This window comes from Rhodamnia argentea, chromosome 7 (assembly GCF_020921035.1).
Source record: "Rhodamnia argentea isolate NSW1041297 chromosome 7, ASM2092103v1, whole genome shotgun sequence".
Taxonomy (NCBI): Eukaryota; Viridiplantae; Streptophyta; class Magnoliopsida; order Myrtales; family Myrtaceae; genus Rhodamnia; species Rhodamnia argentea.
Genome location: NC_063156.1, coordinates 25590144 through 25603466, shown reverse-complemented (window position 1 = coordinate 25603466; position 13323 = coordinate 25590144). Strand labels below are relative to the sequence as shown.

Genomic DNA, 13323 nt, shown 5'->3' with positions numbered 1-13323 from the left:
AGGAACGACCATATGGGAGTCCATAACTAATAAACATCAGCTCCCCCATCACCAACGGCCATCAGCTCCGACGGACACTATTGTCCACCCCTGACTACTGCACGACCATAATAAAAAAGGGACCCCAGGATCGCGAACCCGTCCAAAACCTATCTGTACATTCTTCAGGCTTCACCCACGTCAAACTTTGACGTGATCCGCCGCCACCAGAAGGTGCAAATGGAATCGGTCCCGTAAGTCCGTCGTCGTCCTGCATCTCAAGGACGTTGAAGAACCGATACGTAACAAACCTATTGGACTCCACAGCAAGCACTAGGATAGTCACAAATCTCACAAATCGAGTGGCAGAACCGCCTGGACCGGTACACGTAAACTATAACCTCTGCGGCCACGCCTGCAGCTCACGGTCGGAATCCAAGGAGTAGTGCAGCTACACTTCGTGTTACCTGGATCCCGAATCACGACACTCGATGCACCACCCGGCTACTAGTGATCTCAATAGTCCAGTTTAAGCCGCGGAGCCAGCAAGCCGATATAATACTGCACGATTCCAACCCCCCCCTGCGGGGCTGCTCGGCCGGACTACCACAACACACTCCCACCTTTGATTCTCGTCGATCTCAACGATACGTGCAACGCTCAACCCCTGAATCTGAACACCCTCTAGTCGTAAGTCCGTAATCCAACAATTTGATTTGAACTGCAAGCACTAGTAACGTCAGTACCCATGTGGGGCTCCCGGACAAATACTCGTACCCACGTCTATCTCTAATCCACCTCACTTCGTCGACATCCAGGACGATCAACTTCCAAATACCGACTACCCATATCTACGGGACCTTAATTTGACAAACGTTTTCAACATGCAACGCCATTCACTATACCATGCAAGCATCATCTTACTTAGGCGGCACTAAAAACCAATCCGAGCGTTTTCGCCTAAACCGCAATCCCATATCTAGCTTCAGTAGCGAGGATTAGAAATTTCACTCGCCTGGGAGGATGCGCGAAGAGACGGAGGCAGCATGGATGAAGAAATGAGCTCGACTTCACTTTTCCCTCTCGGCTGTGCGTGGACCCAGGTCGGCGGCGAGTTGTGGGCGACAGAGTTGCGGCGCTTGGTCTCGAGGGCTGTTGACGACAAACTGTGGCACCGGTCGGAGTTAAGGGCGTGGATGACAACATTTCTGCTTCGAAAATCAACTTTTGCTTAAAATTAGAAGTTGATTTTTCTCCTTCTACTCCAAAAGTTGATTTCTAAATAAAGAAATTCGTTTGATAACGGTTCAAAATTTCTACTTCTAAAACATTATTAACGCAAAATCTTCTATAAAAAATTATTGTCGGTGGCAGAAAAATTTTTCCTTGATTTTTAAACTTTTTAAATTTATTTAAAAAATAAATTTTATTATTAAAAATATCATTTACTTTTTTAAGAACAAAAAAATATTATTTATCTCTTATTCCGACGGTTGGAGATGTCGACTCGGCGGCAAAGGTCGGCGGTTAGCCGGCAGATGGCGGTGGGCGGTGGTCGGCCGTTGGTGACGGGGGTTGGCGGTGGTTGGCGGTGGGGGGCGATCAAAGGGTGGCAACGGTGGGCAGCGGCCAGCGGAGGTTTGCGGTGGGCAATGGCAGGCGATGGTCGGTGGTTGGCGATGGTTGCGGGCGGCGATGAGCGGCAGCCGGTGGAGGTTGACGATGGTCGGCGATCGACGGTGGTCAATAGCGGTGGTCATGGGCGGCGGCGAAGGCGAGCGTGGTTGAAAAGGGGGTGAGGTGTGATGAAACAAGGATGAGGCGAGAAGTGCTTCTTGAGTTGAGAAGTGATTTTTTTTAACTTCTCAAATTGAGAAAAAAAAAAACTTCATAAGTAAAAATTCACTTCGGAAGTACAAATTTCTTTCAAAAATAAAATTTTTTACCAAACGGATTTCCGCTTCAGAAATTACATTACCAAAAGGATTTTTACTTTAGAAGTGCTCCAAAAGCACTTATGGAGGAAAAATCCACTTCGGGATGTATTACCATACACATCTTAAGCCGAGCTCGGGGATGGTTCTAGCAAGAGAGAAGGATTGTTGGGGGGGGGGGGGCTCGGGGCAATGAGGGAGTTCGCCCCAAACCGGGGGCGGCTCACGGATCCCACGAGAGAGAGATGATTGGGCAAGTTCGCGCCCAAACCATGTACAAATTTCTGCGTGAACAATTTCTTCGCAATCCATAGTAACTCCTCGCCTCACACTTTCACCAATTTCAATCTCACTGCTGCCCGTTGCAACTGAAGTCTAATAATCTACTCCGTGTAAATTAACTGCCCCACTTACCATTTTTTTTTCTGATTAATCCAAATTTCGGTAAAATTCAGGTCGTCACATTTTTTATACTTTTTTCTCAATTCTCCGAAGTGAGACTTTCTAACATAACTCACACGTGCAAAAATTCAACCGAGGTGCGCCATGCTTGTGCTAATTTTGTTTCTGCTAGTTTTACAACTATAATTTGTCCATCTTTGAATAGGCTGCAAACGATGCAAGTCATGATGGAGCAGCTTTGTTAGTTAAACGTCGGTCGCCGAAAATTTCCGAAGTCGCATAGGAGCTGAAAATTGGTCCTGCGTACACACATCCTCGTCAAACATGCCATATTGTCCATCATAAGTTTGACCAGCCCATTATTTTTGGCGGGACCCGCCTCGAGCTAAAATATTACATCCGGGTGACGTAAGCAGTGATCCCATTTTCGTGTGCAGAAGGCACTCATGATTACCCTGGAATTCCACTTACCCGTTTACTGAGGGCAGACCCCTCCATTAGCAAATTAAACAATACTTAGCAGCTCCATCTAGAAAAAAGCATAAAATAATGGGGCACATTTTGGAATTCAACGTCCTTCTCAAACAGGATCCCTCCCTGGTCGGACCAACGAACATTGGCTAATGTCCTTATCACTTCTCATTTTTCAATACGGCGACACTTTTACTTTATCATAAGTTGATTTTTCTACTCTTGAAGAGAAGTAATTTTTTTTTCTTTTATTTTACTTTTTCAAATAACTCTAAAACTATTTCTGAAACAAAAAAAAAAAAAAATTCAGAAATAGAAAAGTGAAGTTGCGTAACCAAATAGATTTCTGCTCTATAAACACTTCTGAAGCAGAAATTCTACTTCAAAAGTGTTGTCATGCGCGCCCTTAGTAACAAGGAAAAAAAAAAGTTAGGGAAATGTCTTGGAGTAAATGACTAAAAAGTCTAAATAAGTACACGAGGAGGTAGAACAAATCCAAACTTGTGACATCGATTGAGGTATAAAGTATCTTTTTTCAATGAAATCATGTCAACTTAGACCCGTGTGGGTGCTCTTGTTTCAACCGAATTGTTGTGCTCTTTATTTTACTAAAATTCTATACTTTAACTCTTTTTTTCTTTTGCAGCACTAGAACAAGTTCAAAGAATCTATTGCGGCTTTTGAGTGCTTATTCTTGTTTCAACCGAATGAGAAGTTTTGGAGTCTTAAGTTTCCATCGTGGTGGTCCGATCCGATTCATCATCTCATGTTTCCTCTATTTTTCAAATGCCAATAGTTGTTTTGGTTGAGTTCTACGTGAGAATCCGATAAGGTCAAAAAAGATTCTCGATCGCGTGCAAAGAGTATACATACTAAACCTGTGGATGGGGGCGGACATAGGAATTTGAGTTTAGGAGGGAACCTCAATAGAGGACACACGCCGCCGCTGGTGTCGAGAAAATTTTTCCACAGCCGGCGTTTTATCCACTGTTGATTTGAGGATTTTAACTGTCGACTCTCTTAAATCAATGGCGGAGAGAGCCGCTTGTGTAAAACGTTTTGTCACGTTAATAGTAACCAATGTGTGTTGGAATAGTTTCTTGGTCACTCTCTTTTTGGCCTGTATGAAGCCCTAATCATGTTGGTTCCGACCTTTTGTAATGAAATATGCATGAGATTGCCGCAATTTTCACCTCGATACTATTTGAATACCATCTCATTGAGCTTTGAATAAGATTAGACCCATCAAATATTTCACTTCAAGCATTTGTTGTTGACCAACCTGTCGTACCTCTCGTGAATGACATATGTTATTATCCAGGTGAATGAAAAACCTAATAGTCAGGTTCGCGATGGCTACAGTAGCCCCTCTTGGAGACTTGCCATTATCAATGTCATACACCTAAAAAAAAAAAAAAATGTCTCCTTCGTGTACCCACATGTAAGGTTCTAAGAGGACCTAATCTCTGATTTATATAGGCGAATGACTCAAATCTAGTAATGAATTCAACTGAAGCACGATGAGCTGCAAGCCCTCAAAGTTGACTATCGGCATATCACTTCGGAGGCTTGCATGCTTGCATGAAGCTAACCATAATTAGGTGATTGATCAGCATTTGGAATATGTAATCACATAATTAGATTAGATGATCTTTATCGATCAAATCTTATCACGGGCTGGCCACAGGAGATGAAGACATTATCGTCACGTTGAATAAAGTTAATGATAAACATCCGGTTTCGACATCAAGCGACTTTTGAAACCATGATGCACGACCGTACATTAGGGTTTTGCAAAGCGTGACTCAACAAAAATTTTTCTTTTTGCCACATCATGTCTGGATCATTCTTTCCCCAAGCTCAACTAAGTGCCAAATTACGTCACGTAAGCGAATTCCCTTCTCTCTTTTTTTTCTTTTTTCTTTTAACCCCACCTAATGAAAGAAATAAAATAGGAATAAAAAAAATAAAATATGCAAGTTCCTTCTAGAAGTGGTCGTCGGATAGTTGCTGTCTCAGGAACCATATGTTCTCTTCATTCCACAAGCTATCCCACGAATCTCCGCCGTCCAATAATAACTCGCTGCTCATGATATCCTCTTGACCCGGTATATCCCAACCCAAATGCCCAGCTCCGCTCCCCAGCCCGCAGGTCGAGCCGTCCGGCAGATTGTAGCACTCGGTGAGTCCCGAAACTGGAGAAACTTGGGCTTCGGAGCAGGAGTCCGACGAGATCCCCAACGATGGCTCGGGCATGAAGCTCGGGTCCTTCCGGTCCGACTTGAGCTCAGCTGTGTGGGCACCTACGTCATCGAATGTCGGGTCGTTTGAGGAAGATATGGGGAGGCACGCCGGTCGACCCTTGGATTCGGCGGCCCTGATCCGCTCCGCCAACCGGGGCATCCACACGTAGCGCATCGTGTCCCGGAATTGCTGGCTGTTCACGTCGCATTTCAGCTGCTTGGCTTGCTTTTGCACTCTGGTCCTCCAGTAGTTCTTTATCTCGTTGTCGGTCCTCCCCGGCAAATGTTTCGCGATTTTCGACCACCTTTTCGAATCGACAACAGCTAGAAAACATCAGTCTTTCAAGAAGCGTTTAGAAAAGCCTAAGGAAACATGCTGCTCATGAGGGAACGTTGAAAGTACCGGTTGCCCCAGCGAGAATGGAGCTCGAGGATGATGAGCTGTTCTTCAAGAGAGATGTTTCCACGTCGGACTTGGGGTCGCAGGTAATTCAACCATCTTAATCTGCAGCTCTTCCCGGTTCTTCTCAAGCCTGCATGCACGAAATCAATCGTTTCACAAGTTATGAAAACACACAGTGTTTGTGTATCTGCGTGTCTGTGTCTCTGTGTGTGTGTGTGTGTGTGTGTGTGTGTGTGTGTGTGTGAGAGAGAGAGAGAGAGAGGGAAGAGGTGGGTACCAGCGAAATAAGCGACGGAGTTCCACCGGCCTTCGCCGTGAGTCTCAACATAGGTCCGGAGCACGGCGTCTTCTTCCTCGGTCCACGGGCCTTTCTTGACGTCAGTAACCATTTCGTTCTCGCTTCCAACGTCCATTGTTTCCCGCTGAAGAAGCACGAGACGATGGCTGTCGTGGTCAATACACAAGTCGAAAGCTTGGAATTGTTTTGGGTGGATGGGAGTGCTTCAGACTAACTAGACTCGTGCAAAGATAGTTCAGATAAAGAGGGTATATATAGAGAAGGGGAGAGAGAGAGAGAGAGAGAGAGCGAAGGGCTTTAGATTGATGACGATGGATTGCAGAGGAGGGAAAGAGAGAAAGTGGCAAAATGGTAGTAAACGCGCTTCAGATTTGAAGAGCCGGCGAACCTCGTTAAAATTCTTCAGCGACTGGGAATTTAATATTCTCTAAGTTTGACCCTTTGACTTTGTCCGCCTCTGCTAAAACTCCGCACGCGCTGCACTAATGGCACCATCAAGATTAGATTAATTTAATACAATTTTCTTGTGTTCAAGTCGCAAAACATGCTTGATTCTCTGCGGGGGAGGTGAGTTTGTTTAACTCCTTTCTTTAAGCCCCACATGGAGATTTTAGTACTTTATCTTTGTTGGTGTACATCTTGAACAAGGTTTTCTTTGAGTTTGGGTTAGATTATTATTCTCACCCCCATGATTGTCCATAGCGTCATGACCCGGGTGAGACCGAAATACGATCCTTGGACTCGGATGCCAAGTTGACCATGCATCACACATGATGGTACATGATCTGTATATGCCCCTGACGGTTTAGGTATAATTTTTTTCAGAGTGATACGTCGTGATTATAGGATGACCCGAATCCCGTGCCCCTCACAATTTTAAATCGAGTCGCGTACTTGAGAGAGTCTTAGTCGATGAAGAGTCTTAGTCGATGATCAGTCACCACAGGACAAGCTCTATTTTGTAATAAGGACCAAGAGCGATCACCTATTTCCGGCTATGAATATAATCATCCCCTAAACCATTGCACATGCTCGGGTTCATACAGTAGCCAAATGTTATTTCATCCACTGGATCACGTAGGTTCACATATAATTTGAGACTATAATGTATTCGACATACACAAACCCAAGTCTTAACAGAATCACAACACCGAAAATCAAGCTCCACCAAATCAGAAATCAGACTTTTCTTCTTTCCATCAATCATCAAATCAAATATTTAGTTTCCATTTGTGATTCCTTAATTGTAGATATGATTCCTATCAATACAAGAGGTTGTATCAATGGATAAAAATGGCAGAAAATATTCTTATTCATTATTTCTTCTTCTTCTTCTTCTTCTTTGTCTAAGCGATTCCTTCTTTCTCTCGACATCATGGCTCCTAATAATTCTAACACCAAGACATACAGCAGGAGCCTCGAAATTTAAGTAAATCCCGTCTCTAGTCACTGAAATTCAGTTGAAATTTGCATTGAAGTCACTAAACTTCAGTTCCAATCACCCTAAACAGTGAACATTCATCTCTTAATAACCAACGTATGTTGGTTGGAACCTGACCAATTTCCTAGCAAACTTCTGACGTCGCAGACATGAAGTTGAACTTCTAAACGCCACGTCATTGCCACACGACTGCTCCGTCATCCTCTTTGTTGGAAAACTGACCGCCGATTCCGATGACAGTGCATTAATTGTTAAAATCAAAGTTGATCAACTTATTGGCAAATGTTGTTATGACTTAGCGACGTAAGTGAAGTTCAACCCCCTAAAAGTTTTATGCACTATGCATCATGTAGGTGACGACGTGATGACGTGGATTATCTCAACGTTGAAAACTAGGTTTTTCTTGTACAAATTTCTTTACCCCTTTGAATGGAGCGGTCAATGTGTTATTGTACTTTTTTTTTTTTTGGTCGGAGTGTTATTGTACTTGATTTCCTAACAATTCCATTGAAAATTCTCACATCTTGACTCACCTTCTTACAAGAAGGTTACAAGTTAAATCCTCGTATGCAAACCAAATTACGGGACAGCTCGGACAATGTGGTCTCCTCCATGTGTAGATCATGCCCAATTTTCTTTAAACAAAACTACAATGTGGACCGGCCACAAGAGTATGTCCAATTTGCTTTTTAGGCAAATTATTGTTATACGTTTTGTTTAGGCCACCGTGGACTTGTAGAGTGACCCTATTGGTCGTCCACGCCACAACAGTTTTGTCCCAACTCGGGGAAGTACACGAGTTGCTTGTCTCTTGTGGTTCTTTGTCTCTTCATTATTGAGTCAAATCTGGAAGGTCAACCATTCAAGAATGGTGACAAAATCACTAACATAGGACAAAACATTTCGCATCTTCAATTTCAATGCTAGCGTTAGGTGAGTCAAGAATATTTTTGGGAGATTTTAGGGTTTGATGCTGAGGAGGGGAAAAGGTCAACTGCCAGATGTGTGAGTTGACTAACTATTTTGGCTTCATGTGACCGATCTAGAAGAGAATAATCCAAGGTACTGTTCGTGATAAGTTGACAAATAAGATGATATTCGGAGGTTAAATAAAAGAATGGGAGGAACCCGAATAGAGAAATTAGAGTGTCAAATGGGTATAATTTTAATTACAATAAGTTGACAAATATGATTTTATTTGGAGATTAAATAGAAGAATGATGTGTACCGGAAAAAAGAACCTAGAATGTCAACCGAGGACAATGTTTTTTATTGATTTTTGTGTAACCATTGAAGCAAAATGATCTTGGAGATCTGCCTAACCGTGAACCCAAGATTCAAACAAGGGAAGCGGAGATGCAATTCATGGATGTAATTTGGTTCTTAACTTATTCAAGATCACAAACTGTTTCCAAAAAACGGCTTACTTTTTGTGATGTCATTGTCGGGAACTCGATGATAATGTGATTATCTTGGTTACTTTCAATTTCAATAGAGTGTATTTTCGCTACTCGCTCGCTTGTGGGCATGGGCACCATGTGGAACACGTAAATCTATGTGCAGTTTTTGAAATGCGTAGAGTGCAAACCTAATTTTCAACTGTAATTGTTAATTAATCTTCTCATATGTCCCGAACATTGCGTCAGTTTCTTGACGATTGACCAAACAAAATGGGGGTGTGAAGGAGCTGCTCAATGCAATTTCACCTTCTCAACTTTTGAGGTGCTTTCTAGGGTTTAAGTCTCTTACAAAATGGTCTCAAACATGGGACTTAGATCGAAATTTGTCCAAGCGCCGGCTACTTTGGGGTCAAGTGTCCACAAATGCTCTCCCTTAATGTCAAGCGTCTAAAGTCCGACCCCCAAAAAAAAAAAAATGTCAAGCGTCTAAAGAACCTCTCTGCCTTTCAATTTTGACCTTGTCACTACTTGTCAAGCGTTGAATTATCTATATAAATGTTATGTGAAGAAAGCAAAACAAAAATTCATATAGAAGTCGCACGCTACCTCTTCAAATAAGTTGACAACAAAAATTTACGCAGATGATTAAGTCAAATCGTGGGGTGAGAGACCCAAACGTACAAGAATTGAAGAAGTCAGTTACTTTGTCAATGGAAATAATTGCTTGGTTGTAATAGATAAGGTAAATTATAAACAGGCTACGATGTCTATGTCATTTGGTATGTATGGACATCGTCCAGTATATGATGAAGATCTTTACCATGTCTCTATTTTCGGGAGAAATGTCAAAAAAGTCCTAAACATATTGCATTAGTATTAATTCAATCCTAAGCCTTTTTTTTGTACCAATTCAATCCTCAATCTTTCGTATTGGTGTCAATTCAGTTCTAAACCTTCTATTGGTACTAATTTAGTCCTAGACCTTTTGCATCAGTGCCAATTTAATCCTAAATATTTTGCATTTATGCCAATTGAGTTAATTCGGTCAATTTTGATCGAAAATCGATGATGTGGATATCGATTGTCCTACGTGGCACGGCTAGCGCTAACTTAGACTTTTTTTCAGTATCATTCTAATATTTTAAATTATTTTTTAAGCATTTTTTTGTTTTTTTTAATATTTAAAACATAAAAAATATTAAAAAATATACACGTTAGCGCCAACCGTGCCACGTAGGATAATTGAAGTCCATGCCATTAATTTTCGATCAAAATTGGCTTAATTAACTCAATTGGCATAAATGCAAAATATTTAGGACTAAATTGGTACTAATGTAAAAGGTTTAGGACCGAATTCATACTAATAAAAGGTTTAGGACTTAATTGGCATCAATGCAAAATGTTTAGGGCTGAATTGGCACAAAAAAAGGTTTAGAACTGAATTGACACTAATGCAATAGGTTTAGGACTTTTTTGACACTTTTCCCCTCTATTTTCTATCGATTATACATGATCATGACACAGGTCTCCGATTTTTTGAAAATCATAACCGAATTAAAAATTGTCAACATCCTACCCTTCTTACAGCAATTAGGACATGCCAAATGTCATAACTTGAATAGATTCTCCTCCACCCGCATTAAGAGAAGTAGAGATTAAAGCCACGTTATAGTATTAGCTCGAATAATCTATTCAAGTGCTACTATAGAAAAGAGAAGTAGACCCCAAGGTTCCTAACTTCTTAGTATAAATGTTGTTTCGAGGGTAAAATGGTCACTTGAAAAGGATCATAACTTGTATTTCCAATTTTCCTTTAGGGAAAACAACTAGTATATTATTATTTAAAGTTGTGCATGCACATGAAGGACCAATGACTCGGAGAAATAAAGACAATATAATGTTCCGATATCCCGCCTAGGAAAACAATGGCACTGAAAGTACAACCTATTCTGGCATCTCCCTCTTAATCTATAGATAGATCCACCGATCCTATATTCCACATTATATGCTATCCGTAAAATCCGTAGCTTCATTGGATCATTTAAAGTAAATCCAAATTAAAAAAAGGTACGGCGGAGGAATTTTACAAATTAAAGTACTTTATATCCAACAAGATTGAAGAAAGTAAGAAAGAATAAAGGGGACTCCTTTGTGAAGGTAGGCAGTCAAAATGAGGTAACACCAAGAATAATTCTTGGGTTAAAACCTTCAAAATTGGTTCTGCTCCCTCTGTGGAGACTGGACGGAACAAGGCAAACAAAAGCTAAAAAACAACAAAACCAAAAATAAAATTAAAGCTAGAACAAATTCCCACAAAATGAACATGTATGTGGATGAGATCCTTCCACGTCTCGATTTTCACTTTCTTTCTCCTTGCAACACTTTTTGACGAATACAATTTTTAGACCTTGGAATTATCAAGAAGCACTATGCATTCCACTCTCTCATGTTTTCAATTATTCCAACCTTGAGTGCTCTTACTTTGAATAGATATATCCTTGGTAGCTTGGTGATCGCACCCCTCAAAAAAAAAAAAAATAGTGGGGTTTAGCTTACTCAACAAGTCAACGAAATGTTTGCAATCCCCTGGCATTACCCAATGTCGCCCAGACCGTTAAAAAATCAGGTGTCAACACCCAGCAGAAACGATTTTTGTAGCTAATAATTGCAATACCGAACATTTGCTAGTTATTCAGCATTATAGTGTGAAAAGAACAACATTGTTAAGTTGAAATTTACTGAATAAGAGGACAACAGTAATCCAACCACGTGAGGATGAACAAGTCTCGAACAGGAACTACACATTGTTGCCCCACTTTCCTAGTGCAAAGAAGGGAGAAAAATTAATCTCTCCTTAAGATTGTTGGGGGCAAAAATTAATCTCGATTTAAGGTAATTATTAATGAGAAAATTTGAACGAATATCAGAATTTGATCCCATAACCCGCGTTCTATGTTATATAAACCGTTCTCCGCAAAATTTTGAATTATTAGGAGACGAGTCAAACAATCTATATCTATCTACCATGAAACTTACCAACATTAATAAGGCACAATTTCTTATAACAAGCACAGACATTTGATTTTTGCGTGTCTGGCCATTCTATATTCTTTTGCAATCACGTCGTACATGATATGTTTGATCTAAAATTGACATGATTTGATTCTGACCGATGCCACCACTAATTTTTATTTGTTATTGTACATTAAATTTCATGTCTCATCAACACCTCGTCCGATCAAAATATGAATGTAACAACAAACTCGTATCGCTTCGTCCTCTCTACTTTCAAATCAATACAGATTTGCATCGGACCGATTGAACGTCGACTATATTATTTGCATCAGCACCGATTGACCGTCAACTATATTCTCAAAAGCGAAAGATCAAGTTTGAATTAGATGGAAAGGTGCTGCCACCCAAAAAAATTAAGTCTAACGTGCATCGCATATAATCTCATCAAGTGGAGGGGTAAAAATATGAGTGACGGGTCAAAAGTTAAAAACATGAATATAATGTAAATCCTCACACATAATGCACGAAAAGGCTAGCTTTTCCATTGGGCGTAGAAGAATAAATGGAGCCGAATATATTCAAAGAAATGCCATTGCCACTTCAAAGTGAGTGTTTAATTTGTTCCTTTATTTTAGTCAAAAGAGAGGTGGAATTTCAGGTTTATATACCTGTCGTGTCAAACTTATAATGGAGGACAGTAAAAAAAATTACCTTATGCCTTACATAATTTATGTGGTCGAGAAGCAAAAATTCACATAGAAGCTATGGTTGTAGTTCCTGTGGAGCGACCGGATTGACCGATATCAAAACGGGTGGTTTGTGATTGAATTTGCACTTATTATCAGTTAACAATTTTCAATTTTGGATTTGCTGCTAATACTCTTTCTAGATGAGACATTATGATGTCCTGTAGTTTTCTAACCATCTGAAGTTCGAAATCTTATCGGAGATTATAGATCTTAATAGAGCGATGTGTTATGCATTTGACAACTTATTTCACTAATGTTAGCACCAATCTATACCAAAAAAGGGAAAAAGTGAAAGTACAATGTTGGCACATAGAAAAGCTGGATTGAGCGATGCCTGCTACTCCAAGCATAATAAATAGATAAAGGAGCAATCCACTAAGCAACATAAAATAAAAGGGCAAAAAAAAAAATTTCATTATTTCCAAACAGGAAAGAGGGAAAAAAGTATAATCCCTATTTACTTAATTTCAGTGCCCCAATACCAAGAACCAAATGAAAGAAAGCAACGGCTAATTTAAGATCATTGGAAAAAAGTTACTTGTTTTTTCGACATAGTGAAATTTTTGAAAAGGGTAACCAACACTAGCAATTTCTTTTGAATACTACTGCAAGGGTCTTTTTCTGCGATGCAAAATATTTGGTTTGAATCATAATTGCTTTTCGCTACATGTGACCCGAAAGGTTCAAGGTAAAGGGTCATTCAATGCGGCCCTACTAAGATGCTAAAAGTTAAGAAGTCTCTCCACACGAGATATACTGCAAAACGGGAAAGCAACATGAATCGAGAAAAGCATCAGTTTGTACTAAATTCATGCATGTGGATATGTTACAACTCTCAATTACAATATAAAGAAATTATGTAAGTAGTAGTTATTCATGTGCGTAAGCCCAAAATATTAATAAAATATGGGCTTTGGCGTCCAGGGTTGTTGCCCTCTACAATCCTGCCAAAGCAGCTCTCACGAACCCTCGCCTAACCATTGGGGAG

The 13323-nt window shown here is 40.4% G+C and overlaps 1 protein-coding gene across 1 annotated transcript; it reads right to left on the bottom strand.

Annotated features, from left to right (window-relative positions):
- Window positions 1–4684: 4684 nt before the first annotated feature.
- On the bottom strand, window positions 4685–5990 carry LOC115742489 (transcription factor MYB108-like). The gene is made up of 3 exons (XM_030676795.2): window positions 5710–5990; window positions 5433–5562; window positions 4685–5334 (listed from the first exon to the last, which is right to left on the bottom strand). Exons 1-3 carry the CDS (start codon window positions 5843–5845, stop codon window positions 4773–4775), a joined length of 828 nt encoding a protein of 275 aa, XP_030532655.1. The 5' UTR covers window positions 5846–5990; the 3' UTR covers window positions 4685–4772.
- Window positions 5991–13323: the final 7333 nt, after the last annotated feature.